The 27,023-nt window shown below is 42.8% G+C and overlaps 1 protein-coding gene across 4 annotated transcripts in view; it reads right to left on the reverse strand.

The window, feature by feature from the left end:
- The window catches only part of sema5ba (sema domain, seven thrombospondin repeats (type 1 and type 1-like), transmembrane domain (TM) and short cytoplasmic domain, (semaphorin) 5Ba), a 204,153-nt gene that overhangs the window by 42,318 nt on the left and 134,812 nt on the right, over positions 1 to 27,023 (reverse strand). For all 4 annotated transcript variants that reach the window (XR_014907958.1, XM_085385175.1, XM_085385174.1 and 1 more), the window contains 7 exons: positions 23,922 to 23,984; positions 23,038 to 23,136; positions 22,730 to 22,943; positions 16,572 to 16,857; positions 3,904 to 4,039; positions 1,446 to 1,653; positions 1,159 to 1,366 (listed from right to left, as the gene is read on the reverse strand). Coding sequence is in view for 3 of the 4 variants with exons in the window: in XM_085385175.1 (XP_085241301.1) it covers positions 1,159 to 1,366; positions 1,446 to 1,653; positions 3,904 to 4,039; positions 16,572 to 16,857; positions 22,730 to 22,943; positions 23,038 to 23,136; positions 23,922 to 23,984 (1,214 nt within the window). In the remaining variant the exon portion in view is untranslated. The remainder of the gene's footprint in view (positions 1 to 1,158; positions 1,367 to 1,445; positions 1,654 to 3,903; positions 4,040 to 16,571; positions 16,858 to 22,729; positions 22,944 to 23,037; positions 23,137 to 23,921; positions 23,985 to 27,023) is intronic.

Below are 27,023 nucleotides of genomic sequence, written 5' to 3' on the forward strand. Positions count from 1 at the left end.
ACATTAATCCTAGCTGAGGACAGATAATTGTCTTCAATAGGGGACCAAGCAAGTTAAAATGAACCCAACGCCAAAAAGCTTAAAATTAGCAATTAAATATATACCCGATGTATAGGGCATAACAGCTTTAAGAAAAATAAGGTGTGCTATCTTTTAGCTTGTTATTTGCATTATTTTTATAGTTGGACTTTTAGAAAACAGAGCAAAAAAAAAAATGCAAATGTAAAACAATGAGAAGAGGAGCGCTTTTAACAAAGATTCCTGCAAGGACTGAATCGGAGATGTTCCGATGCCAGAATGTTGTAATCAATTTAACAGCAACCCTTGTTGGCAGCCCCAAATGAGAGTATCTTCAAAGTATCTACTTATCAAAGGTGTAAATTGATACTATGATAATAATTAAGAAAGCTTAGAATGTAATATGACCTTCAGCCACGGGTGGCAGCACTGAGCAGAGTAATCCTGAGCAGCAGTCCAGTGGTTGAACGAGGAAAAAAATCTTTGAAGATCTGACACCAGGGGTGTCCAACTCCAGTCCTTGAGAGCTACTGTCCTGCAGCTTTTAGATGCATCCCTACTCCAACACAGCTGAACCAAATGGTTGGATTACCTCTTCAGCATGTCATCAAGTTTGGCCATTCATTTGATTCAGGTAGGTTGGAACAAGGATTTGTCTAAAATCTGCAAGACGGTAGCTCTCGAGGAGGGGAGTTGGACACCCCTGATATACACACAGTTGTCACATCTAGGCTTGTGAGATCAAAACATCAAAAAGGAGCACACAGTGTGGTATTTTATCTAAAAATGGGCTGAGTCTCTCTCTGCAGCCCATTCATAGATTAAAAAAAAGAACTTTGTGTTTATTTTTGATGTTCTAATGAAGGAAATGCCAAACTATGTGACAAAGCAACACAGTTTTTTTACTGCTACAATGTTACAGTTACAAAAGCATGCAGAGCTGTAACGTTTTAATTCAGATGGACTTGTTTTGTGCTGCAGAGAACAGACTCAGCCAAATGCCTCTGAAGTCATCTGCAAATCGACATCCAAAATCCCCTCACCCCACTGACGTCAGCGGCGCAAGATTCTTTACACATGCTGTCATTTAAAACAAAGCCATCCTGGATGAGTGAGCTTTTACAAGCTTGCTGTACTTACGTCTCCGTTTTGTAGGTGGAGCATCTCTCCAGCGGGATCTTCAGGACTCTGTTGTTGAGCCCAACAAAGAGTGACCTGTCACTATGCAGGATCTGCAGGCTCAGGATCGGTTCTCGAACACCTGATGGGAAGAGCTCCATCTCCTCCAGGTAACAGCCTTGCAGGTTCTTGTTGGGGGTAGCCAGTGCCTTCAGGATGGTGCCGTACTCTAAAAGAGACAGACAAAATAAAGCAAGGAACCTACCTCCTCAATCTTAAAGTTTTGGTTTTCCTCTTTCACTACTAACCTGTGCTGATGTACATAACATGGAAGAGAGTGTCCATGCCCTGAACAATGTCCACAACTAGGTTTGAGAAGCGAACGTCATCCTGCATGACCAGCGGATCAATAGACTCCGGCTGGACAACATCGTTCATGAGGTAAAGCCGCTGGGCGTCCTGCAGACTGCGCTCTGTCAAGCCCTGATTCAGACCCTTGTCATCTATAGTACCGCACTGCAAAAGAAAGGCAATGTTGGAATTTGGACAAAAGGGTATAAAGTAAGAGGAAGATGTGAAACTGTAAAATGCATATAAGAAAATCTAAAAGGCAGCGAGAGAGGCATGGACAAAAGCACGAAAAAACAAACAAAGAGCATGCCACACACTCTTCTTTACACCTACCGAATCAATACGCCTCGTCTGGCGAGATTGTTTCAATTCCTAAATCTATGAAGTCTGAGTAATTGCAACTTTTGAATGGAATGTTATGTGAACACACTAACAGCGCAGCAGCTTAATGAGGCACTTGAGAAGAAAAAGTATGAAATGACAGTGTTCTGAAAAGCTTTGTTTGTGCAGCAGAGATTAGCTGTGGATTGCAACTTCTGCTCATTCTCTGGGATTTGAAATGAGAGGCTGATTTGTTTGCTGATTCTATTTTTTTTGGTGAACGACAATGACGGACTGACGGGTGATTATCAATATGTGGTTTTGTGGTAATCACAGTATCTAATTGGTTGAAATCTACTTCTTGCCTTCAGCTGCTAACTTGGAGAATTGGAGACTGCAGCCATGCTGTGCAGCACCAGCAGCAAGCTCTACACACCAAATGGTGTGAAATCCTAGATTACGGATCCATTTTTCCGACTAAAAATGTCACAGTGTTACAGCCTGAAGCCAATAACTGAAGGAAAGGATATATATTTCTTACAACTGAAGATGACTTTCATTTTGATTTAAGATGAATTGAGTCATCTTTATGCAGGAGAGTGCAGCAACTGAGAAAATTGGCAAATGTTCTTTTAGGGTTTCGAAGCTTTTGTCGAAATGTTGCATGAATGAAAGAAAAAGCAAGATACTGAACTTTTTTGTTTTCACAGTATTTTGCAATCAGAAGATTACAAATTGGAAAAGAAGGAAGGACAGCAGGGTAACTCTTTATCTTAATCAGTGTGCTAAGAATAGGAACTGGAAGTGCCAAAAACTGCACTTCGTCAAATGGCCACTTGAGGCTTGCCCCAGCTTTAGAAATCCTTCTCAGTTCAGTTCAGTTCAGTTCAGTTCATTTTTATTTCAAACATTTCAAACATGTGCCTTCACAATCATTACAAAATATCATTCCATTATTTGTTTGAAAAGGAGTAGGCTGAAGTATTTACTTATTTGTCCCTACCCCCTCAAGTTTTACCTCTCATTCATTTAATTTTTTTTTGTCTTAAATTAAACAAACAACATATGAAACATATAAACATATGAAGTAAAACAAAACATAACATACATAAATCAAAAACAAGAAATTAGCAAGCCCCACCACAGTATAGTTTCTTTCATATGAAAAATACAGAATGTGTATATTTGCAGATACACAAGTTATGGAAAAACAACAAAACAAAACAAAACAAAAAAACAAAAAAGAACCGCAACACCTCTCATACAAGGTCTTTAATAATCAGGCATAATCTTATCTTAAAGACCTCATAGTACCATATCACCCCAACAGAGCACTTCACTCTCAGATTGCAGGTTTACTTGTGGTTCCTTATGTATTTAAAAGTAAAATGGAAGACAGCGGCTTCTGCTTTCAGACCTCCCTCTTGTAAAATTAACTGCCAATTTGGATTCAGGAGACAAACACTCTCTCTACTATCAAGATTAGGTTTAAAACTTTGCTTTTGATAAAGCATATAGTTACCCTCCCTTAGATGTGCCGCAATTAGCCTATGCTGCTGAGAGATTCCCATGATGCGCATTTCTGAGTGTTTCTTCTACACTCACCTCATTTTATTTTCATTAGTTATTATTTATCTCAGGCTCTTGTCCACAGCGTGTCTTTGTCCTGTCTCCCCCACTCCATCCCTAACCAGTCGCGGCAGATGGCCGCCCCTCCCTGAGCCTGGTTCTGTCAGAGGTTTCTTCCTGTTAAAAGGGAGTTTTTTCTTCCCACTGTTGCCAGGTGCTTGTTCATAGGGAGGCATCTGATTGTTGGGGGTGTCTCTATATTATTGTATGGTTTTACCTTACAGTATAAGCAGTTGTTGTGATTTGGCGCTATATAAATAAAACTGAATTGAATTAAATCAATGATAACCATGCTGGTTGAATGGTAGCTGTCTGGTGTCTGATTGAAATGGCTTAACTTCTGCAAACTGGTATCCGTGAACTGGAGCTCTAATTACAGTTTCCTCTTTCACAGTTTAAAAAGGTAACTGACTGATTTAACTTTTAAACAGTGGTCTCAGTGAGGAGGTGTGTGGTTAAACTAACCTGGAAATTGTGGATGGGGTTGGGCGTGGGAAGCCAAGTGGAACGAGGATTCTCCTGGGTGCGGAAAGGCCCGTTGAAGGCCTGGGTGATGGCGCTCAAGTTGAAGGCACACACTGCAGATGCTGCAATACTGTTGCTTTATAGAGAGAGAAACAGGGAGGAGAAGACAGGAGGAAGAGGGTGGGGGAGGGAAAAAGAGGTAAAAATACAAATATTATTTCAACAATAATATTCATAACCGCTTAAAATGTTGGCAGCAAATGAAGGCATATCAGAAATCGACAATGTCCAGCTGTGCAATAAAGCTATTCTGCTAAGAGTTCCATCCTCTTAATGGAAGTCCTATCATTTATACCCACAATAAACAGGCGCTCCATGTCTAGCTTGCTTTGGCTGCAGGCTAAGCTATGCTATCAGTGCTGAGCAGTGAATGGCGACAGTATTAAGCTGAGGATATGGGAGGCAGCTCCACAGATTATGTGCACACACACACACACACACACACACACACACACACACACACACACACACACACACACACACACACACACACACACACACACACACACCTCACAGGTGTAACATATGAGAGTAAACCCTGGCCGAACAAGCAATGCGAGCAAAGGTATTATCGTGATGCTCTTTACTAATATTGTGCTGCAGGGTAATGAGTTTCTTAACAACTTGCTACTGCTGACTGCTTCCTCCTCCTTCTTATACAGTACATCCAGTAACACACAAACTTTCTACAGCACAGTGAACAGCCTGCTGCCTTGACATAGCTTTTGCTGATAAACTACCAGTTAGAAGATAGTGAGTGATACCATTAAAGGGGAAAGAGATTGGGAGAGAGTGAGAGAAAAGGCAACAGCCACAGAGTGAAAGAGACTTGCACCGAATCCACACACAAGACTTTGCATTAGCAACACAAACATTAGCAGAGAGCCTTTAAAATTTTCAGCTGAGGTTTAGCGAACGCAATGTAAATAAGATGCAAGCCATTAGCGGGCCCATTGTGGACTTTTGTGAGTTGAGGAGTGAAAAATGTGGCTGTAATGACGTCTGCGTGGACACTCCATCAGCCTACAGAGAAAGGAATACTTTTAAAATGGCAGGGTTCCTGAGTTTGTTTTGGCTCCTTGTGTGAAGTATGAGTCATTGAAGACTGCTGGTTGCGGGAAAAGCTGTATCACTGGGGTTTGGTAAATGGTTATTTGTTCATTTTTCTTTCTTGTTCTTTTCCTGACACATGACATATTTATCCATCTCTTAGCTAGACAAGCCATATTGGAGAATTTATTTGCAATTACTGAAGTTACAGCTACAGTAATGAGATGTGCTGCTGGGTGAAAAATGTGCTAGGACACTTTTTATAAGGTTAAATGTCTGGTCTCTTTCGACCAGGTTCAGGTTTATATGGGGCAATTATCTGTTAGGTAAGATTTGGGTGTTTTAGATACATGAGGGCTAGAATGACATTATTTGTGGATCTTGTCAATCCTATTGTTTGTCTATTTTCACTACATCCTATTATGCTTTGGGTAATACAATTTCAAAATGCTCCCCCCCCCCCCCCATAATGGCAGTGATTTAGCTGTACGTAACACCCGAGCCCAATAAATAATTTTAATTCCATTTTGGCAAAGCTACCCTATGAACAGTCATGCTGAATTAGTTTTCATCAGTTTCCTTTTCCACAGTATTCTGACCACCTGCCAAATACTGTTTTGGTCCCCCTTTTACTGCCTAGACATCCCTGACCCATCGAGACATGGACTCCACTAAACCCCTGAAGCTGTGCTGAGGTGCCTGGCACCGTGTTAGCAACGGATCCCTTAAGTCAGCGGTCCCCAACTCCCGGGCCACGGACCGGTACCGGTGGCATCCTACCACAAAGCATTTTTTGCTTTGTGGTAGGATGCATTATCCTGCTAAAAGGGGCCGCAGCCATCAGGGAATACTATTTCTTGGTCTGTTACAATGCTTAGGCAGGTGGTACGTATCAAAATAACATCCAGATAGATTTCCAGACCAAAGGCTTCCCTGTAGAATATTGCCCAAAGTATCACCTAGCCACCACTGGCTCGCCGTAGTGCATCCTGCTGTCAGGTGTTCCCAGGTCATCAAAGAAAACATGATTCATCGGACAAGGCCACCTTCTCCCAGTGCTCCGTAGTCCAGTTCTGACACTCACGTGACCATTATTGGTACTTTCGGTAGTGGACAGGGATCAGGATGGGGCACTCTGACTGGTCTGTTCCTATGCAGCCCCAATGCTTATAATGGTATGCCTGATTAGTGTAATTAAGATTCATCTTTAAAGCTCCACTTTACCACTTTTTGCAGCAATCGCCATTGCCTACTGGTGGTGGTCAGAGGGCCCGGTGGCGCCAGTGTCCGGCAGCCTCGCCTCTGTCAGTGCGCCCCAGGGCAGCTGTGGCTACAATGTAGCTGCCATCACCAGTGTGTGAAGGTGTGTGTGAATGGGTGGATAACTGAATGTAGTGTAAAGCACTTTGGGGTCCATAGGGACTAAGTAAAGCGCTATACAAGTACAGGCCATTCTTATTCTTAGTTAAATAACTTTGAGTCTCTAGTTTGATGTTCAAAGTAATCAGTTTTTGTATATGACTAGAAAGCCAAAATGTCACAATCTGTTGCAACCATTGTTTTTTTATTAAGTTACCATTCTTTTTTTTCTTTTCTTTTTTGTCCCGTTTGGATCTTTAGCCATCAGAATTGTTGTCTTAAGGCCAAGAAAGATGCCAAGCGGATTTATTTTACCAAGTGGATCATCATGGCCTTGCCATATTGGTCCATTTAATTGACCTTTATTATAATTATGTATTTATTTTATTTTCGGTTGCTATAAAACGGGACAGACATGACTGGGGGATAGGACAGGGAGAAAGAATGAAAGAAAGAGGGAGAGAAAGAAATACAGAGGGGAGAAGAGAGGGGGGGGAGAAAGAAAGAAAAACAAACAAAACACCTGGATCACCTGTATGGAGAAAAAAAAAACAGAAGAGAAAGCAAACAAAGAAAGAGCAACATAATAAATACAGCACCATCACAATAAACTAGCTAGCAGTAGATAACAGTAGATACTAAATATTAAACGATATTGTGCAGCACGCAAGATAAACAGCGCACAATGTGCTTTGAGGCAGCAGCCAAGAAAGGTGTAGTCCGCGTCTGTGTACACCTGTGTGCATACCTGTGTGGATCAGCATGCTTGTATTCCAAAGGTTTCTCCATGTAACGATCTGCTAGGGAGTGTGGGGAGCCACAGCCCCGTCCACCAGGGTATGAAGCAGGTATGGAGGAGATCCAGGCCCCAGACATCCAGAGGCCCCAGAGTACGAGGACCCGAGGAGGACCACCAAAAAGGGGGGGAACCGTGCCACCCTCCTGGGAAGAGCTGAGTAGAGCCCCAAAGGAGAGGTCACCCAGCAGCTACGGAGCAGAGGCCAGAGGGGGTTGCAGTGGCTTGCCCGCGGGCTCTGCCGGCAGCCAGCTGTGCCAGAGAGGACCGAGCTTCAGGCCCAGAGGCCAGAGGCCTGAGGGCACCCCACCCCCTGGAAGGGGCCCAGGCGGGCCACAGGCGCCTGGCCCCGCCAATCGGCCACCAGGAGTGAGCCGGTACATACATGAGCGCCCAGCCCCAGTCGACAAGAACTACCAACACACCAACGTCTGAGGGCATCAGCCACCGGCAGGGAGTGTGGTGAGGGGAGATAGGCCTCCGTACTTTAGAGGGCCTGAGATGTACCCAGAGAGGTTGAGTCTAAGACCCAACCTGACATATAGACACAGACGAACAGGCACACGCGGACACAGACGTGCATTCCCACCCCATATACACAACCAAATACTCGGCACTCACCCAACGTGTAGACAGACACAAATAGACACTGCACAGACAGTCGCACTCCCCAAACATTCTCTATATCCCAGGTCCAGGTACCCCCGCCCCCAGAGGGGCAAGCCACACCTAGACCCAGGAGATGTAACCTTTCTCTCTGGGGTGGAGGCAAGCGGACCGCCTCCTTATCTGCAGTAGCAGGGAGGTCCCGCATCCCGGACCCCAATCTGACGGCCAGCACCTCCTCCCAGCCCCCCAGCCCTGACGGCTAACAGAACCGGGGTGAGTGAAGACCCCAAACCTCCCTACGCCCGCTCATATGTAGTGTTGCTGTGTGCTGTTCTAAAGTGCATTTAAGTTACCATTCTTACCTCAGAGTTGTTTCTAAGGTCTGCTGGGAGAGTGCTGGTTTCTTCTGTTGATTTTTGCGTTGAATACTACTTTCTCAGTGGTCCAGTTCAGGGCAGTGAAATAACTAATAAGTTCTGTCATTACCGCAGGGAAGCAAAGTGCTGTGCAGCTCCAAATGAGTTCTGACTAAACATTGGGAGAAGCCAAACAGGTGGCTCATTGACTGACTCAAAGGCCATTGAGGAAAACAGCCTGCACACTTCAGTAAAGGACTTTTTCTGGGGTTTTTTTTTTCCTTTTTTCTTTTCCAATGGCTCTGGTAGAGAAAAGAGTGGCAGGGAGGCAGAGAGAAAATGTGTAAAGCAGAGTGAGCCGCTGTGGTGAGCCAGCAGTAACCAAACCCCAACTGGAGGAAACCACAGGCAAATGCGCTGCAGTCACTGAGGGATATAGCCACAACAGTTTGCACATTCACACAGGCACAACTACACAGTTTGACATAATAGAAAGTTAAACTGTGGCTCCGTGGTCGTACCGTAGCTACAGCTTGCATTAAAGCTGCATTCGGTCACAGAAAGCCTGACATCGTCCAGGTTATTTGAGAGGTAATGCCAAGAGAGCAGAGCAAAAGGGTGCAGTGAAAGGACTGCAGCCTATTGCACTAATGGATGCAACCCATATGTTTTGAGCCTGCTTAAAAGCCCGGGAAAGTGATTGAAAAGCTGTTTGACATCTGCTATGCTGTTTGCCGCCGCTGCTTTGCCACTCTCCGAGGCCCGGCACCACAATGATTACTGTCAATATGAGTGAAGTTACTTCTTCAAGTGATTCATCTCATTCCAGCAGCCTCATCCTCTCACTGGTTGTCCCTTTAATTCCCTGTCTTATTTTACAGAATGTATCCATGTCCATCACTCTCTGTCCGATTTCTTTACTCCAGTTTGAACCAATTTAATTTAATGCTACACACGATATGTGTTTCTCTGGATTTTTCATTGTATGGTTTTTACTGTGCTCCCCTGCAGGTGTGTGGCTTTTTGCAGAGCATCAGAAATGGAAGGAGTTCGAAAGAGAAGGCAGAATAAGAAAGATCAGGTTGACGAGGCTCTGCCTGTGACTCTTACTCTCTCTTTCTCTGTTAGATATGCATTACCTCCATATCCACTGATTATTGAACACTCTCCAAACCAATATATAACATGTTTTGTAGCTACTTGGCGCTGATTTTGCAGTGCTGTATTTTTACAGTCGTACTATATATTTCTATTTTTATTAACCCTCTCAAGGCAGGCGTTGCAGATTTGCAACAGTTAAAAGCTAACAACCTGATTACCCCACATATATATTTTATGAGGTTTTTTTTTACTCAGAAGTACCACTGCAGGTATTCTTTTGTGCATTAGCAACAAAAACTTAATTTGAGCCTGAGAGGGTTAAACTGCCTGTTTTTATCTGCAGCTAAAATGAGTCATCTCTTGGTGCAGCATCAAAGTACTGCTTATTCATAAGTGCATCAGTAATGATAATGACACAACGTATCTGTATAAAATGTTTAAAAGGTCAAGTTCTTTAATTTTTTAATACTGAGTTATTTTACATAATGACTCAATTTGCTGATATTTTACTATCACAGAGCATTTTATTAGGTACATGTGTTAACATAAATATCTAATCAACCAGTCACATGGTATTAACATGTTTAAGGAATGTAGACATGATCAACACAACCTATAAAGTTCAAATCATGCATCAGAATGCGGAAGAGAGGTGATTTAGGAGACTTTGAACATGGTATGGTTGTTTCAGAAACTGCTGATCTCAAGGGGTTTTCTTAGACAACCATCTTCAAGGTTTACAGAGAATTAGATGGGAAAGAGAAAATATCCAGTGCGCTGGATGTCTCAGATCTCTTTTTGATTACAGAGGTCAGAGGAGAATGGCCAGACTGCCTCAAACAGTCAGTCAAATAACAACTCATTACAACAAACACAGAAAATACACTGAAAACAGTGTATTCATCTCCTGATGGCTGCTATCAACAGGATAACACGCCATGTCACAAAGCTTAAATCATGTCAAACCGGTTTGTTAACATCACAATGACTTGGCATGGACTGTATGTGGATCCAAAGCTTGGTAAAACCACAAGATTCAGATCACAAAAAGATGTCTTTAGTGCAATAAACACACTGCAGTTAAGTTTAACTCCAGGCCCCTAAACATGGTCGTGCTGCCAGAGATACTCATTATATCACCCAATGTGAATTAATTAATGCACTGCTGAAAATAGTCCAACAACTCCTCTGTTTACTGCTAAAAAAAAAAACTGCAGGGCCAGCTGTTTAAGGAAATTAAAAAGGAAACTATATTAACACATTGCCAGTTGTCATGCCTTCTCAAGACTTGCTGCCAATAAGAAAGACATAGCAAAAACGAAGGCTTTATCCTTCAAGTAAAACTGAAGGAACTGAAAACTTAATTCTGCAGATGCCGTGGCACTTTTCCAAGATCAGTTCAAAAAAAAAAAAAAAAAAAAAAAAAAAAAGGTGTAAGGAAAGTAATGAACTCCTCGCTCAGCCTGGTTTCATGGCTCCCTGCAAACCACAATCAGCAAAGATCAGAACACCAGAGAGTGTCTGGTAAACACAAGAGGCTTATATGCATCTCACCTGATAATCTTATCTTTTTAGTTTGGAGGTGGCACAGCTGCTGCTGCACGTTCGTTTTGTTTGTGAGCTTCCTTTTTCTTACTAAACATTTTTTTTCCTGGTAGCATCACCTGACTGGTCGAACTGTGTCCCTAGTGAGTCTGTTTTTAACTTGCTGCATTAAAAAAAAAAAAAGATTTGACAAGCAAAATGCACGTGCAGCGCTAACACACATCAGAATCCCCAGCTTTTTAGCTAATGCACCTAACCTCGTTTTGTGTGAGGAAGGGTACAGCTCAAACCACATTAAGGCCAATGTTTCAACCTCGTCGAATACCTGCATCGCAGCAAAAAAGGAAAAGGGCCCACTCAGCACAGCTACATGGCTGCAGGGACCAGAAATTGAACAGAGGCTGCCAGGATTATCCATACATATTTTTATACTGCACAACAATACGCCAGCAAAAGCAACAGCTTTGCCCCGAAACAGTCACATTCAGAGGCAGACTGAGTCAGCAACACCTACACTAAACAATAAAACAATGCCACGAGTTCAATAGGTTGCACAAAAATCCAGGTGTTAGATTGGAGACATCACAAAAAAAAAATCCCAGCGACGACAATAACAATCTGACACACAATTGAACCTCGGTGGGGGGTTTCATCTCTTAAAAATGTGACCTATATTTGCTGCGTGGTGAATCAAACGGGTCAAAAAATTAGAGAAAGTAAAGAAAATGTTAATAAAAATGTGTGTTTGTGTGAAAGCTGTAACATAAATAGTGGAAATACAGAAGCAGAAGAGTCCGTGAAGCTGTATTCAGATCAGGCCCAGTCTTCAAGATGGGCTCCCAGTTCATTTCAAGGTAGATTGGATGTCAGTGATGTGACGGGAAGAGAACATTGTGTAAAATCAGAAATATGGTAGTTATGTGGCTTGTCTCACTCGGCTGCCCAGAATATCATTTATCGTACACGTCAAATCTGATCTGGCTTGAAGTCAGTCACATATTTTCCAAGGATAGGAGGGCTCTCAGGGTCCCTAGGTGTTCTGTGAGTAAGTCAGGGGTATGTCTCAGTGAGTGTGACTTGCACTAAAAGTATGACGCGCCAAGTAACTATTGTGGCTGAAGCTAGAGATCATTTATCCTCTAATGAAATTAGTATTTGTGGAAGTTACAAGTCGGAGTTAAAGATCTATTTGCACCGCTTTCCACTGTCAAATTCGAAGGATACGTGTCCAACAATTTATATAACTTTCCCAAAATAAACTCATCGCTCTGCTAAATCTGCCTTTGAACGAGGCAGTCTGGACACTGTAGCGTGAACCTGCTTGTCTGTAGTACAATCTAGACCTAAAGAAATCTCTACATCAATTCCATTCACATTAGTTGCATGCAAAGATAACACTTAATCCGGCCTAAAAGCTCAGATTAGTCCATTTTTCAAAAGACTGAAAAAATATCCATCGTGTGAACAGTGGAAGTCGGGCATCAGTGCATCAGTGCAATGATTAATTTTGTTCTTTCCACTGATCTAAAACCCAAATGCACAGAGTTTAGAGAGATATACAGCAGATCATTTCATTTAGAAAGCTGAAGACATCAAATGTTCTGCACTTTTGCCTCATAAGTTACTTAATAGATAAATCACTTACACAAATTACACACTAATCAATTAATGGACCATTTGTTGCAGTACTCCATATCCCCCTGCTAACCTCTCCAATATGAGACCCCTCCAAGAACGGGAGAAGTGGAGGGGGTCAGTGAAGTCACCTAGAAATAGATAAGGAGGCTCATAATTAGTTAGTAATGGCAGGTTAGACACCTCAGCGGGAGAATCACTGCGCAGAAGGACCTTGCCAATAAGGAACCTGAGTTAATTAAAAGACCTGGCTATGCTCTTAGGACTTAAGTGTCCTTATTCTGATGGAATGCTAAAACCTTCCTCACAGCTTGACACGCTCTGTTGGACGGTGGTGGCTTTTTTTTCTTTGTTTTTTTCTCTAATTACCTGATGTGAATTCATGGCTCAATCATCAACGGTTTTACAAACCAACCAAAATCAGAAAAAAAACAATAAACTGGTAATATCATCATGCTAACATAAAGTTTACTTTGGCTTCCAGTTGGAAACTGCAATGAGGCTTAAACGTGTGTCAGCACAGGAGTTGTAGTGCCACGGAGGGCAACTGTCTCACTAACTGTGGCTGCTGAAGGCATTTTGGAAGCATTGCTAAAAAGCTGTGCTGTGTCTGCTTCTGAAGGGAGCTCATCAAGCTGCAAAGAGCAGATGAGGAAGGAAGCGTCCAAACTAAAAGGCTCTGTGCAGACTGAATGCTCTACCAGAACACTCTCCCTGTGGTATGAACATGCACCGCAGCAAAAAACACACATTTCTGTTTAAAGCATACAACTGTCCATGTAAGCTACTTAACAAATCCTATTTTTCTCACTCTGTATCCATAAAATCATGAGGGGAAATGTACTTTACTGCCCAAAACGTAGGATACCCACACTCAGCACTGCACAGACAAAAGGGGGGAGGATCAAAGAGGTTGCTGATGCTCTGTTAGGGAGCTGCTTTTGCTTAGTGGGTTGTGTAGAGATTGAGTAACAGGGATGAAAACCATTATGTTTTAAATCCGTTTATACACAGCAGCATTCTTTGCAGTGTAATACAAAAATCAGCGCCTCCCTTTTTTAATCGTTTGATCTAGAAAAATTGAGAGAAGTCTTCAAAATGCTCATTTCACAAAGCAGCGCCTTTGAATTTTGCGAGAACAAAACTTTGTGACTGTTATTTCTTGATGAACAACTTCACCGACGACCGAAATTGTAGGTTTTGTCTGCCAAACATCAACCTAAAGTGACCAAGGGATAAACCAAGACGGTCACAAAGAGAGGGAGGAGGTGGATTTATAGTACCGAGAGCCGGCCCAGGCAGACAGAGGGTATAAGTGCTCCGTTCCAGCTCTTCCTGTTTTGTTTTACAGCCCCAAACTCCTGGGAGCAGCTGTGAGTCTGCTCAATTTAGGCCAGACAGATGGAGGCAGTGTTGGTGGTGATTGCATTAACATATCCAGCCCCAAAGAGCGAAGCAGTTTTGGAGGGACCGGCAAGTCGCTTCAGAATTGAAGGAGGAGACAATAGGAGAAAGACAAAAGCTTGGAGCTTAATGATTTTTCTCATTCTTTTGTCTCTCGGCCATTTCCTGCTCTCTCACGCTCTTCCCATCTATCACCAAAAATGGCTGCAGGCTGATGGGAAGCAGCAATGCAGTGTCAACTGTCAGCGGCTTAACAGGTGAGAGAGCAGAAGGTGAGAGGCAGGATTCAACTTCTCCCCTGACACTACTCAGAATACATCTGAATAGCATCAGCCATGGCTCCTCACACACACAAAGGCACACCTTACACGCACGCAGGCACAAAGTGCATGTACAGTTCAAGAGATTGTTTTGCCACGCTTGCAAGGTTTATCGCCAAGTCTTAATAGTTTCACATGACTTTGACTCAAGTGGTGGACTGGGTGGCTTCAGATTCTACTTTCCAAATTTAAAAAGAAAGGTTATGTACGCAGCATCCTTGGCATCTGCTACATACTTCCTTGTCACTGTGGAAAAGAGCATTTCATGACTCAACGGTAGATGTATATGTAGTGTTTTCTCACAAGTGAGAAAGAAAGTGTTGTCTTGGTTTTTAGTTTTGATTCATCCTTTATTCTTCAGTGTGTTTAGTTACTCAATCTCATGCAAGGTTCAAAATTTGTCCCGAGGGAAGTCTTAAAAGGAAAAGTCAAAATTCATTGAAGGGTATGAATGTGCTGAGATAATTTGCAGAACCTAGGTGCAGAGAGAGATACATGCTGTTTAAATATACTTCAAAATAAATGCAGTCACAGATAAATGGAATGGTACTTATTTGGCACCCTTCAACTCAATTTGAGCACTTAAAGCACTTACTTTAAGTCTCTGAATCTCACACACAAACACACAGAGCACTTTTAATCTAACATCCATACAGACACTCATATTCCGATGGATGCATTGGGGGCAATTTGGGGTTCAGTATCGTGCCCAGGGATATTTCGACAGCTGGACTGGAGGAGCCTGAGACGGAGCCACTGACCTTTCGATTGGTAGATGCCCCACTCTACCACTTGAGCCACATCTGCAACACACATTAAAGGATTGCAGACATAAAAAAGGCCCAAGCTATAATTTATATTGATGTACATGTCTCCTTGACATCTTTTCTTGGACTACTGTGTTAAACAGAGTGACCAAGCTGCTGTGCGCTTGCTGCTACCCTCTAATTAGAGCAGAGTGTGACACAATTACACTTTTACTAAACATAAAAGCCGCAAAATAATCTCCAATGTACACACTTTTGTTTTCGGTGTTTCCTCTCTGTAATGAAGTGTGTTACACCCGCACCTGGAGCAATCAAACGCACCAGAGAGAGTATGAGTCAATCTGTGTATCCAGCTCGGCAGAGAGCTGTGTGCATCCGCACTGATCATTAGCAGCAGCGGGGTGGCTCAAACTTTGGAAAAATTGTCTCTCTATACAGGCAGGAAAATGTTGCAGTAACAAACCTTATGAAGTGACGAAATCTGAGGCCTAAATGAGGAGAAGTTCAAGTGCTACGGTGTGTGCGCCAGTGTTCCCTTATTAATATTCTTGTTGCTGTTGAAAGGGCTCTTCAGCACAGCTGCAGCTTGTTTTGGTGGGGTTGTTCATCCTTTCTATTCAACAGCGAGGGCAACATTGAGGAGGAATGCATGGGTAAGTGCTGCATTACAGTAATTTTATGCTTTATGATACAAAGAGGAATATTGATGCTGTCACACTAGATACATAAGAGACAAATGCTGATGAAATGAGCCCTGGGACGCAGACATACGATCCCTTTCAATGAATCTGTGGTCATTCTGTGTGTCTTTTGGGTTATTTTGTGTCTTTTTTAGATTTTACGCTCCTTTAGTAATCCACCTGCAAACACCGGCTGAGCAGCAGGCTCATACCCACATTTGCGCAGGCTGAATTGATTTAGATAGTAAATGCCAGAAAAGTATTTTCTCTGCCATTAATGTGCATTTTTTTGAAAGAACAGACTCTTTGGTGGGCTTTTAACTTGGGGTGTTTAAAAAAAATGTGAACACTGATAATAAAGCTAATAATATATTGCTTGGGGAGGAAAATCGAGATTGCACATGAGCTCTTTGAAACGACTAATCTCTTTTGCCTGCTTTTAAAGATAAACTGTTATGTAATGTGGTTAAATACTAGATCTAAAAACATGGAAACCTCGTCTAAAGTAAAACCTGTTTTCCCCCCCAGGATGACATTTTTTCCACATGTGTTCACAGACTGTAGACATCATATACTGAAAACAAAGCAAAGACACCCAATCGAAATGTCTGTACATCAAAATAAGTTTGAAAATTTCGTCCTCGACTTATTTCAGCCTATTTTCCTCAATTATGCTGCAACGAAAAAAGCACTTCACAGTTCGGTCGCGAATAAATTGGAATAAAAGTGGAGTGCAAAGTGTGTAAACAAAAGGCAGGTGGTTGAACTTTATTAGAGAGCGGCGCCGCATTCAGCAGGTGCAGCACTCAGCGCCCTAAACGTCTGCAAGCATCACTGCTTTACCTCAAACACAGAGCCGTGATGAAATGGCCGCGTGCCACGGGTTTTCTCTCGGCGTCTAGAAATGCCTACGACTGCATCAAAAAAGCCAAACAAATCGTGTGTGTCAAACAGGGCGGGCAGTGTGCGCGCTCGAGCTCACTCACACATTGGTTGTGAAGATGCCGTAGATAAGGTCTTGCTCGGGCAGGTAGAAGGTGCTCTGCAGCTCGTTGTAGTAGAAGGGGATCTCCCCGGAGCGAGAGCAGTTGAGCCTCGCCTTCATGAACGTGGTCCAAGTGTCCTCCAAGAGAAATCGCCCGCCGATGTCGTTCTTGCAGACCCTCGCCACGCGGGAATACACCGTCTTGCCGCAGTCGTGCTCCACTGCATTCTCCCTCAGGAAGAAGAAGGTGAAGAGGCCGACGTCGTAGGCCGAGATAAAGTGGGGTTCTATGGGGGGGAAGAAGGGGAGAGGGGATCATTACATCTACTCCTGCAGCACAGAAATATTTGCAGCATTTATCTTGTAGATGCTGTTTGCTTTGACCCTTTTGCTCCTTATTACTGAATGCAAGCACAAGTTTGAATTCCTGCCACCCCAGTTTGAGATGGTCTGGAAAAGGAGCCTAAATGTCAAATGTGTAAATGAGGAGAAGCCGCAGAGAGGGATAGGAAGCAGATAAAAAACGGTTACTAATAAATCTGTCTGATATTTTGATGGTAAATCCATGGAGCGATTTCTGTTTAACTACATGTCCGCGCTGCTTTTATTGCCTGGGAAAAGGGGGGGTGCGGGTGGGGACACATAGAAAATGATTAATGGGCCTCTCTGCTCAGTGGGTTATCAGGTAAACGGCACAGAACAAGAGGGACGTTACTGTCACTCTTTAGACACGAATGACTCATCACCAAACACTAATTTACTGCTGTCTGCTGTCAGGGGGAAAAGGGCGCTTCGACTTGTACATTTGTGTTTGGCAGAAATCTAACAGGACAGGCTCGTTTGAAAACTCACTTTCTTTTTGTTGCAGCATCTTCTCGTGGTGACAGTCTTGGCTTTATGTACGCCGGAGACATGTGCAGACACATCAAGTGTAGTTTCTTGTGTGATACTTTTAATGAAACGCTAAACTTTACAATCCTAGTTTGTAGCATAAAAATAAACCTAAAAAAGTTGTTTTTAGTATTGCATATAATTGAAATGACCTGTTTTTACAGGTGATGAGTGTATTTTGAGGGTTTTGCAGAAAAACATTCATAAGTGTTAATAAAAAGCTGAGGTTGTTAACGATCACTAAGTAGAAGACGTCTTGTTTTTCATGAGAGGATTAAATTGTTGCGACACTTCCGGCTTAACACCCACACGGCTGTTTTGACACGGAGCATCACGCTGAAGATTTGTTTTCTACCGCTGTGTTTTCTTCTTCTTTCAGATGAGCACTGCTCATGTGCAGAAATGATCAAACACACTGCTGCTGCTGCTGTTTTCCCTTGGGACCCATTTATTGTAACTTATAGCACATCCGGGCACATGCACACTCACACGGGCAAAACATGAATGGAAGAATACCTTAATTTGCACAGACACATGCACACACATAATGAAAATGTAAAAGGCAGATACTGCGATTACAAACACACACACAAGCTTCCACATGCACAAACAGGATGGACATGACCTGTTAACAGCCGTGTTGGAATGTGCATCAGAGCCTACCGAGTCTTTTTAGAGATTGTAATTTTTACACAAAGCAGGGAGAAAACTAATCCGCTTCTCCACACACAGCGACAGCATCTGTGATGAAAATAACTGGCAGTTTGGGCCGAGCACAAACCAAAGCTCCCGTGGTATCAAAAGAAGAAAGACACAATCAGCAGGAGGAGGGATCCCAACTTTTCAACGCTGTAATCAAGTTTTATTAAAGGGGCGGCGAGTGCCAAAGACCTCGCTCCCCGACCGCCATAATTACTCTGCGAGAATGTGAGGAAAGCAGCGGTGGCTAATTTAGCAGGTGAACTAATCGACTTATCGAGTTAAATTAAATTTACTTGTGATTCTTATCAGTTCATCCTCAGCTGGTATTTCAAATCGAAGGCGAGTACGAATGCTATTAAAGAAACAGAGCTTGTTATTAGCATTTTTATTATACATGAAACCCAAAGGTAATCACAGTGTTTACAGCGGTGGCAAAAAGATTTGTCAAACCTTTGTCAAGATCTCTGTAATGAACTCCGATCCCCCATTTAGACTGTTAATCGGTGCAAACAGGCGTGCTGATGAACAAGTGAGAGTTGCCATGCCTGCAGGGTGACTGACACTGCAAAACCATCATAATGTGTTAGTGCTACTTTCCCTTTAAAGCTAAGGAACTGTTATATGAAAGCTGGTGAGCTAATGTAAGGGATAAGTGTGTGTATTCGGTGTGCTTGAGTCGTTCTGTGTTTACATACTGTACGTGTGTCAGGCAAAGGGCAGGTGGAGCTGACAGATTCTGCATAATATTACTGAAGCTGCGTGGGTGCAAACTGTGATGAACAGAGTTTTGTTTTTTCCCTCTGTACCCTGCTAAGTGATAAACAGATTGTTCAATCTGGCAGGCTGGTTGGGTGCTGGAGTAAAGCTGCCTCCAGTAACGTCACATGATGCCTTAGATCAAACACAATCACTGCTGAAAGTGCACGGCTATTTATTATTCAAGCAAAGGGATGCTGCAGGAATGCAAAGATGCTCTGCTAAACACAGGTGGGATGGGTGATGTCGGGTAGTTTAATTACATCAACGGGACAGACGAGCTCTTTTGTAAGCAGGTTAGAAGCCTCTGATGATCTCTGTTTTCATTTTTACACAGAACTGTTCGTTTTGTGTCTTTTTGACATGTCTCACTTCTCAGCTGGCTTAGCTGCTAAAAGAGTGGGCAAAAGATGTCTGAATATATCTCCTGCAAAAACCTGTTTTGTACTAAACTAATTTGTTTTGCCAGATAAGATTTGGAGGAAACATATGTCCTTGAGGATTATACTTCCAACCTTTTTTTCCTTTGCAGACAAAGTAAGAGCGCACACACTGCACACAGACCGAGGGTGAGTATGTGTGTATGCAGCTTTAGGTTACTGGAATATTTGGTTTGGATGAAGGAAATATAGAGTTTGTGGTTCATCCGGAGCTCAAACCTAAAGTAGAGTTATACTCATCCTTACTTTGGATTCTGAAAACAACCTGCTCTGGATGTGAGCACAGAAGCTCCACCCACCTGCCATTCAATCCTTCTGTTTGTGAAGAGCAGCCAATAAGAAAAAAGCTGGGTTAAAGGATGTGAGAAGGGTGCTAAAACAGCTTGTTTCAAACAGAGGTTGAAATGAGGGGCTGCAGTAAGGTCCAGTATAAGATACATAATAATTATTGTGAACCGAGTTATGAAAATGTTATCTAGTACAGTCTCATGATAAAAATATGGAGATGGAAATGACTATAATGGATCCACTTTAACTCTTAATTTTATTATAGTCTGACAAAGTTGTGCAAAAAAATTCATGATTTATAAAGAAATGATTGCATAACAGCAATAAAATGCTTTAAGGGGGCTCTAACTGTAGCAACAAGAATCCTGCTGTGCAAAGAATAAAGCTCTGCAAGGCCCACAGCATTGGCCCAAGAGCAGCGGCTGGAGCATTGGAGAGGTATCAGCAGAGTAATATAAGTCTGGCTATGAAGTTCTTTGTGTGCGTCTATGAATATGATTAGATGTTACAAGTCAGTTGGCAGATGAGCAGCTGAGGATTGAGCCACTCAAAGGGAAGCATGAAAGAAGCAGTTCATGCCAACTGGCTAATACACTGCTCTACCTGAACTAATGCTATACTCTTCTTGCCAGGAGCAGATTTAAAAAGAAAGTTGGAGACATGCTCAGTATTTGCTTTGCATTTGTAGTGTCATTAAGATTTTTACTATCACTTAATAAATAAAATGATCTCTGCAGTATTTAATGTTCTGCAAAAGAAACAGTATTTTGCCAGCGCAAATTAGATCAATGAAAGAGCTTCACATTAGGTTGAAGCATCACTTGTAGCTGAATGCATAAGCATGAGAGATTACAACTTTTTATGTTTTGGTTTCTTTTAATATCTGCCGAGAAACATTTTTCCGAGAGCTGAGAGGAGGTCGAAGGCTAATAGCAAAAACATAAATAAACATGTGGCTACCAATGAGACCTGTGAGGAAACCGAGAGAAGCATGCAGGCATTTTCTTAGGACTTTTTCCTCAGGAGACTGTGCATGTAGCTCCTTGTGACATTCAGATGCATGATGGGAAACAGTTGGTCAGCACCTGGCAGGCAACCAATCCAATAAGAGAAGAGACTGATTAGATCCAGGACCCCCTCCCCGCCTTTGGTTCTGCTGAACTGGAGAGGCTCAGAGCTGGAAATGAGATTTTCATTCACACCCCAAATTCACCGGGGAACACAACTCCATAACACTCATAGCATCAGCCATGAAGCAAAGCAGGCTTCGACCGGCGGAGTGGAGGGCGACATGTGTGCTTCACTGTGCGTGCAGCCAGCTGTGATTATGCTGATGTGCACTCGATCTTTTTTTTTTTTTTTTTTTATGCTCACTTCCCGTCAACAGGCTTTCTTCCTGTGCCAATAAAGCACACGTGGAAGCATGTGGAGCTTGCACACAGTCTAAATACATACATGCATGTTCAAGCCCACACTTGCATGCACACACAGGCGGAGTCCCCGGGATGGGGCGAAGCATGCTGTGTGTTGTAATTTCACCCTCTCCCTGCTGTGAGGAATAATTACACCGCTCACTGACTCCTCAGTCCTCAATCTTTCCCGCTTCCCTCTCATCCTCATCCCGGACCTGCAACTCTCTCATCTGTCTGCTATCACTACCACACACTCACACCATCAGACTCACCCACCTTTTAGTTGCACAGCATTTTCCTATTCTTACAGCAAGAAATACAGTTTACACTATTAATTTTTTTAACAGTGAAAGACAATCAGTCGCCATCAGCTCTAAATGATGGATTGGCTGCGTTTCTCTCTTTCACGTCTCTTTCACGAAAGCCAGCAGACAAAACAAGCTATTCCGACTGCACGAAACAGATTCACCGTTTGGGACTTTGGTGATCTATCTGACATTTAATAGGCCAAATGTTCAGTGGAAAAACTGAGAAAATAAGAGGGCGGAATCAAGCAGTAATGAAAATAGTCATTAGTCACTGCCCTCATTACATAAAGAAAGACGTTTTCTGACACGGCTGCTCGTATTTTATACAGATAATTAAACCAGGAGAGAGTTTAATATACATCCAGGCTTTGAAAGAACTGTTAGTCATCTGACATTGTCTGTGAGACTGAAAATGAATCTGACCTTTACTTCCAGAATCGCACATGTTCTTTATATAACACATCCAGTTATCTCAGTGCTGCTGCATATCAAAGAAACTCGATGACAGCGCTTTTCAGTGGACGGTCCTGCTACATTTCTGCTTGAGTCAGATTGTGTTTTAATGTTTACAGTAGAGGGAAAAAAGGCACAGTGTCAGCAGCTGGGAGATTACTGACACCAGCACCAGACGGACCGACAGTATTTCATGTTCCCCGCCATTCTGTAAATCCCACCAATTCCTATGCCTAACCTGTAACTCTGTGTTCTACACAGTACTTCAATCACAGTTGTCTTTGTAGACCTTTGAAAAAAAAGCATGCCGGATTGATCTATCTTGGCTCTAACATAGGAGGGAATTGTGTTGGAAGCAAAAGTGCCGACTTAGCCCATCTGCCGCTCAAGACAGGACCTGAGAAATGTTTAAAGAAACAGCAGCAGGTATTTTCTATTTGACACAGTATAACCCTGTGGATTATCTCAGGTTCAACAGGTCAGATTACTGATCAGATTACTAGTTTTATTTGATTAGATTTCTGGACTCTGACAGAAAAATATAATGGAACATTTACTCAGTCGAACACAAGCAAACCTGTAACTCACACCCCTGAAATTGGATGATTTAAAAGCTCTAAAATGAACCCAAGAGCGCCAGTAACACAAGCTCGCAGCTCTGCAGCATAAGCATTTTCTGCACGTCTCTGCTTTTTCATTCAACATTTATGTCACAGAATTGAATAACGCCTCCTCCTTTTGGGAATTTCTGGTGGCCATATTTCACAAAATACTGAGTAGCAAAGTAATTAACTAGAATTTTAATTGGTGATGAAAATACTCATTATCTGAAGCACAGTTAAAAAAAGACACACTTAAATAAATGACACTCAAATAGGACGTCAGTGTGATTGTGCAGTGATTCTGTACCATTCAGCCATTTGGAGTTGTACTGGGCAGTCCGGAGTGGTGGCATGCCGCCCAAGCTCCGGTATATGACGGGGTCACGGCCGGAGAAATCGATAACAGTGGCGGCATACAGCTCTCCGCTCTCTGTCACCACCGCCGTGGAGTTGTGACGAGGGTCGTACGGGCAGCGGGCCACGCCATTCACGCTCTCCAGCACGCTGCTCAAGTTGCCCACCTGAATGCAGGGCACAGACGGGCGGTGCGTTAAATCTGCAGCCTTTTCATTGCGTTTCGACAAAACCCGCACAGCCGGACACACACATAACTACCTCTCTGGCGATACAACGCGGCTGGAAAGCATTGGTTCCGCACGTTATGACCTCCGTCTTGTTCACCAGCAGGACTCTGACGTAGTTCTGACATTCGGTCTGCAGAGAAGAAGGAAGGGGGAGAACACTTTGGAAAAGTTGAAGTAGAGCAAAAGCTGAGGTGGTTAGCTAAATACTCTTGGACGTGTTGCTGAAAAGAACAATGGACCAAGTCTTTGGGTACCGGCCTGGCATGCAATCAAAGCAAAGCAATTCAGTGTGCAGCTTTTGCTCTTGTGAGTCTATTGTTCAGAAATATGAATACTCGTTTGTAACTGAATGGAAGCCTGTCTGCGACACTGACATAGGCTCTACAATAAGGCAAGAATGTGTTTTAATAAAAAGAATCAAATCTGCTTTAACAAAGGCTGAGAATGGATTTATTGGTCTTTGCGGCTAAGGACTGAGGTAATTGCGGTGATGCAGGTTTCGAAGAAAAATGATAGCCTGTTGTATATTTGGTATCAGTCTTCACTGTATAGACACTGTGAGAGGAAAAAAAACCCAAAACAAAACTGTGGTGCAATTAGTTCTTACAAAAATCATTGAAGCAGGAATACTGATCGAACCAATTGTTATCAGATATGTTTGAGAGGAAGTCCTTTTGAGAGTCTCACCCAAGACTCTCTTGTGCACATTTTCTTTCCCTTCCCTTTTGCCCTCTCTCTTCACTGCAAGAAAAACAACACTTGATTGAAGGGTCTGAAATAGCTGCTCTGCACAGAGCCCTCCCATGAGGCCCACAAGGACCTCGCCACGACAGCCAGAAGATATCAAAATGGCCTCTCTGTAAGCCAGGCAGTGCTGACATGAAGTGTTGTAATTGGGGGCGTGATGGAGGTTACCTCTGTTTTGCCTTTGCTCTGGCAGGACCCCCTGGTCTCCTCGTCCGGTGCCCATTCTGTCGCCTAGGAAACAAAAACAAGAAGAAAAAAAAAGTCCGGTGATGACAAAAGAGGCCGAAAATCAGTCAGCTGAGTCCTTCAGACGCTTACAACAGTTACGCAACAGCACACTGTTGCTAATACTGTAGGCACGCTCAAAAAGATGCATGAAAAGACTTTAACCTCATTGCTGTTTGTTTATTGTGTAAACATGGCGACTGGCTTGGCAGCCCGGAGCTTATTCGAGGGTAGCGGGCAAAGCACGCAACGAGGCATTTGAAGGGCTGAGGACAGCATTAGCATGTAAATGGCTTTCTCTCTCTCTCTCGCTCCCTCCTTCTTATCCTTTCTTCTCTCTCTGAAAGTTTGCAGCACTCACCTCCACTCCACCACCTCCACCCTCCCACTGCCCAATTATATTCCTGTTGATGGGTATGTCTTGGGCTTAATTATGGATGCAGTACAGCAGCGCTGCGCGACTGCACTGCAAACACACTAATGCATGAGCATACACACAGTCTGCCTTGGCCACCGGAGCTGCTCTGGCTCTTGTTTAGAGGGGTTGAGAGATGTCCCTTTCTTGGCATTAACTGTACGGTTTATGAGCAGGTGCCAGAGGACCCCCCGTTATGTGTCACTGGCCTCATTTTACTCATCCTCCTCCCCATCTCCTCCTCTTCTCTGATCTCCCTGCCCAAGGAGGAGGTTAACTAAATGTAAAAAAGTCTGCCATTATATAACAACAATTCATCTCTTTCTTATTCTCTTTATTTCCTTCCCTCCCTAAAGGATTAATGTCACGCAGAATTGATAATTATCTACATGTTGGGGGATTGCCAGGAAAACTGGCCAGTGGGACGAAGCTGTGACCCAACATTCAGCGAAGCCTGCCAACTGAGGCCAAACAAGAGTCAACATTAAACTGGGTCACAATTTCATTCGCCAGATGGAGAACTCGAACAAACTCCAAGAGTTAAAAAGGTAAAAACTTTGATTCATTGTGAAGCTTAACTAAAACTTCTTTATGTGTAAATTTGTCCTCAGGTGACGCCATTTCTTTTCTTTTCTGGATCTTCATTTTGCTTAAATTAAAACTCAGTGGCAGAGACCTAAAACTGTATAGCCCTAAGACTCTGTAAAACGCTCTGCTGGGAGAATAAAGTTTTGACTTAATGATCTTTATTTTATTTTTTTCCAGATCCTCACTGCAAAGCGTGTAGCTCAGAAATAATTTAAGAGGAAATAAAACATTCTAAGGACATTTAATCAGAACTTAAGAGAACTGCCAAAACCATTCTGCGGACAAAATGTAGAGTATATAAATAGATCTCTTATCTCACAGATCATGGAGTTTATCAACTATGCTTTAAGGGATGGAAGTTCATGATTTTGGATGATTAGCCTCTGCATAAATTCTTGCTAATGAGTGAAAACGTCACACTGAACAGCGCAATCCGCGGCCTAACGAGCTGCTCAAACATCTGCACGTTATCTTGGGATTTCTTTTCTTGCTTTTATTCTCAGCTTATATTCATAGACAATTCACAACTGTGTGATTGTTTTTTTTTATTACTGTGGCAGAACAGTTTCTGCTGCCAAGACACTGCAGGCAAACAGTTCTTAATTATTTTAAATGTCATTCTTGATTCTTTTGGATGCAGCTTAAACCCCTGCTAGTCAATACTGTCTTTGTTAGCGACATACATCAAAGTAAAGATGTTTCTTGTTGTACAGATTCACACCCATCAGTGAGTATTTGTTTACTGTGCCGGACGTGAATGTTGCTCATTAGCCTCGGCTAATATGCTCTACGCTACCTGCGCAGCACTGCAACCGCAGACAAAGTTAGCTACAGGATCCCAAGCATTGTTAGAGATCATACCAGACTTAAATGCGACGAACACATTCACCACAGCAGCTTTATAAACAACTGTGTCGAGTTGATGTTACACACTGTGCTTTAAATGTCATGCTAAGTTTGCACAATTTAATTCCACTGTAGACATCTGGAGGCATAAAGAGTCGGGAAATGGGGACTGCTTTTGTGTGCGAGGCTGACTTTTACTGTCGTTCTTCTAATACAGCTTAAGGTAATAGTGCTTTAACCCCTGGGCCATTGTGAGGATGGTGGTAGATCGTTTCAGTTTGACGGTCGGGGTGAGGAGCTGAATCAAATGGGAAACACGCCTCGAGGGATGGATGCAGAAAAACAACACGCACACGTTAAGAGGAAACTGTGGTGTTCCTGCTCTCGCTACTCTGTTGCCAGCTGAAGAGAAAAAATGTTTGACATGTTGATGCCATACTTGGAACATCAAACTCAGATCTGTTACTACAAGTAATAAATCTGATGCTTTGATAAACATTATGCTAGCAGTGGAACCCCAACCTGACCAACATCAACTATTAAAAAAAGAGGACTAACAACTAGACAGCCACACCAGGTCTCCATATGATCATCAAAAGATCTCCCAACAAATATATATGTATAAAAGCCACTATAGGTTGTAGAATGAATAATGGAGAATACAGATGCTCCACAAAGATGTTGCTGCAACTAGAAACAGAGATGATGAAGGAGGATTAAATGCAAACAATACAGTTTGGAATTGATAAACTAAACGAAGTGTAAAAAACAGTTTTCCGTCAGAGTGGATCACCCTATCCCTGGCATCTTCCTCTTTCACACCCACCCTCTGTATCTCCACCTTCACTACATCCATGAATCTTTTCTGAGGTCTTCATATTTTCCTCCTGTGGCAGCTCCATCCTCAACATCCTTTGTCCAATATAGTCTCTATCCCTCCTCTGCATATGTTCAAACCATCTCAACCATAACTCTAACTTTGTCTCCAAACTTCTCAGCCTGAGCTGTCCCTCTGATATAGTCATAAATTCATCCATCCTGGTCACTCCCAATGAAAATCTTAGCATCCTAGCATCATGAAGTTATATTAAGCTCCTGCAGACAGTAAAATACCAGTAAGTGTGCTCTGGCCCGTATTGATAGTTACAGCTCATCCCCCTGTCTCCCACAGCAGCTCCCTTCAATTAACCGGCCTC

Source organism: Rhamphochromis longiceps, linkage group LG16 (assembly GCF_057381845.1).
Source record: "Rhamphochromis longiceps isolate RC_006_pf linkage group LG16, R_longiceps_female_GT1.1, whole genome shotgun sequence".
Taxonomy (NCBI): Eukaryota; Metazoa; Chordata; class Actinopteri; order Cichliformes; family Cichlidae; genus Rhamphochromis; species Rhamphochromis longiceps.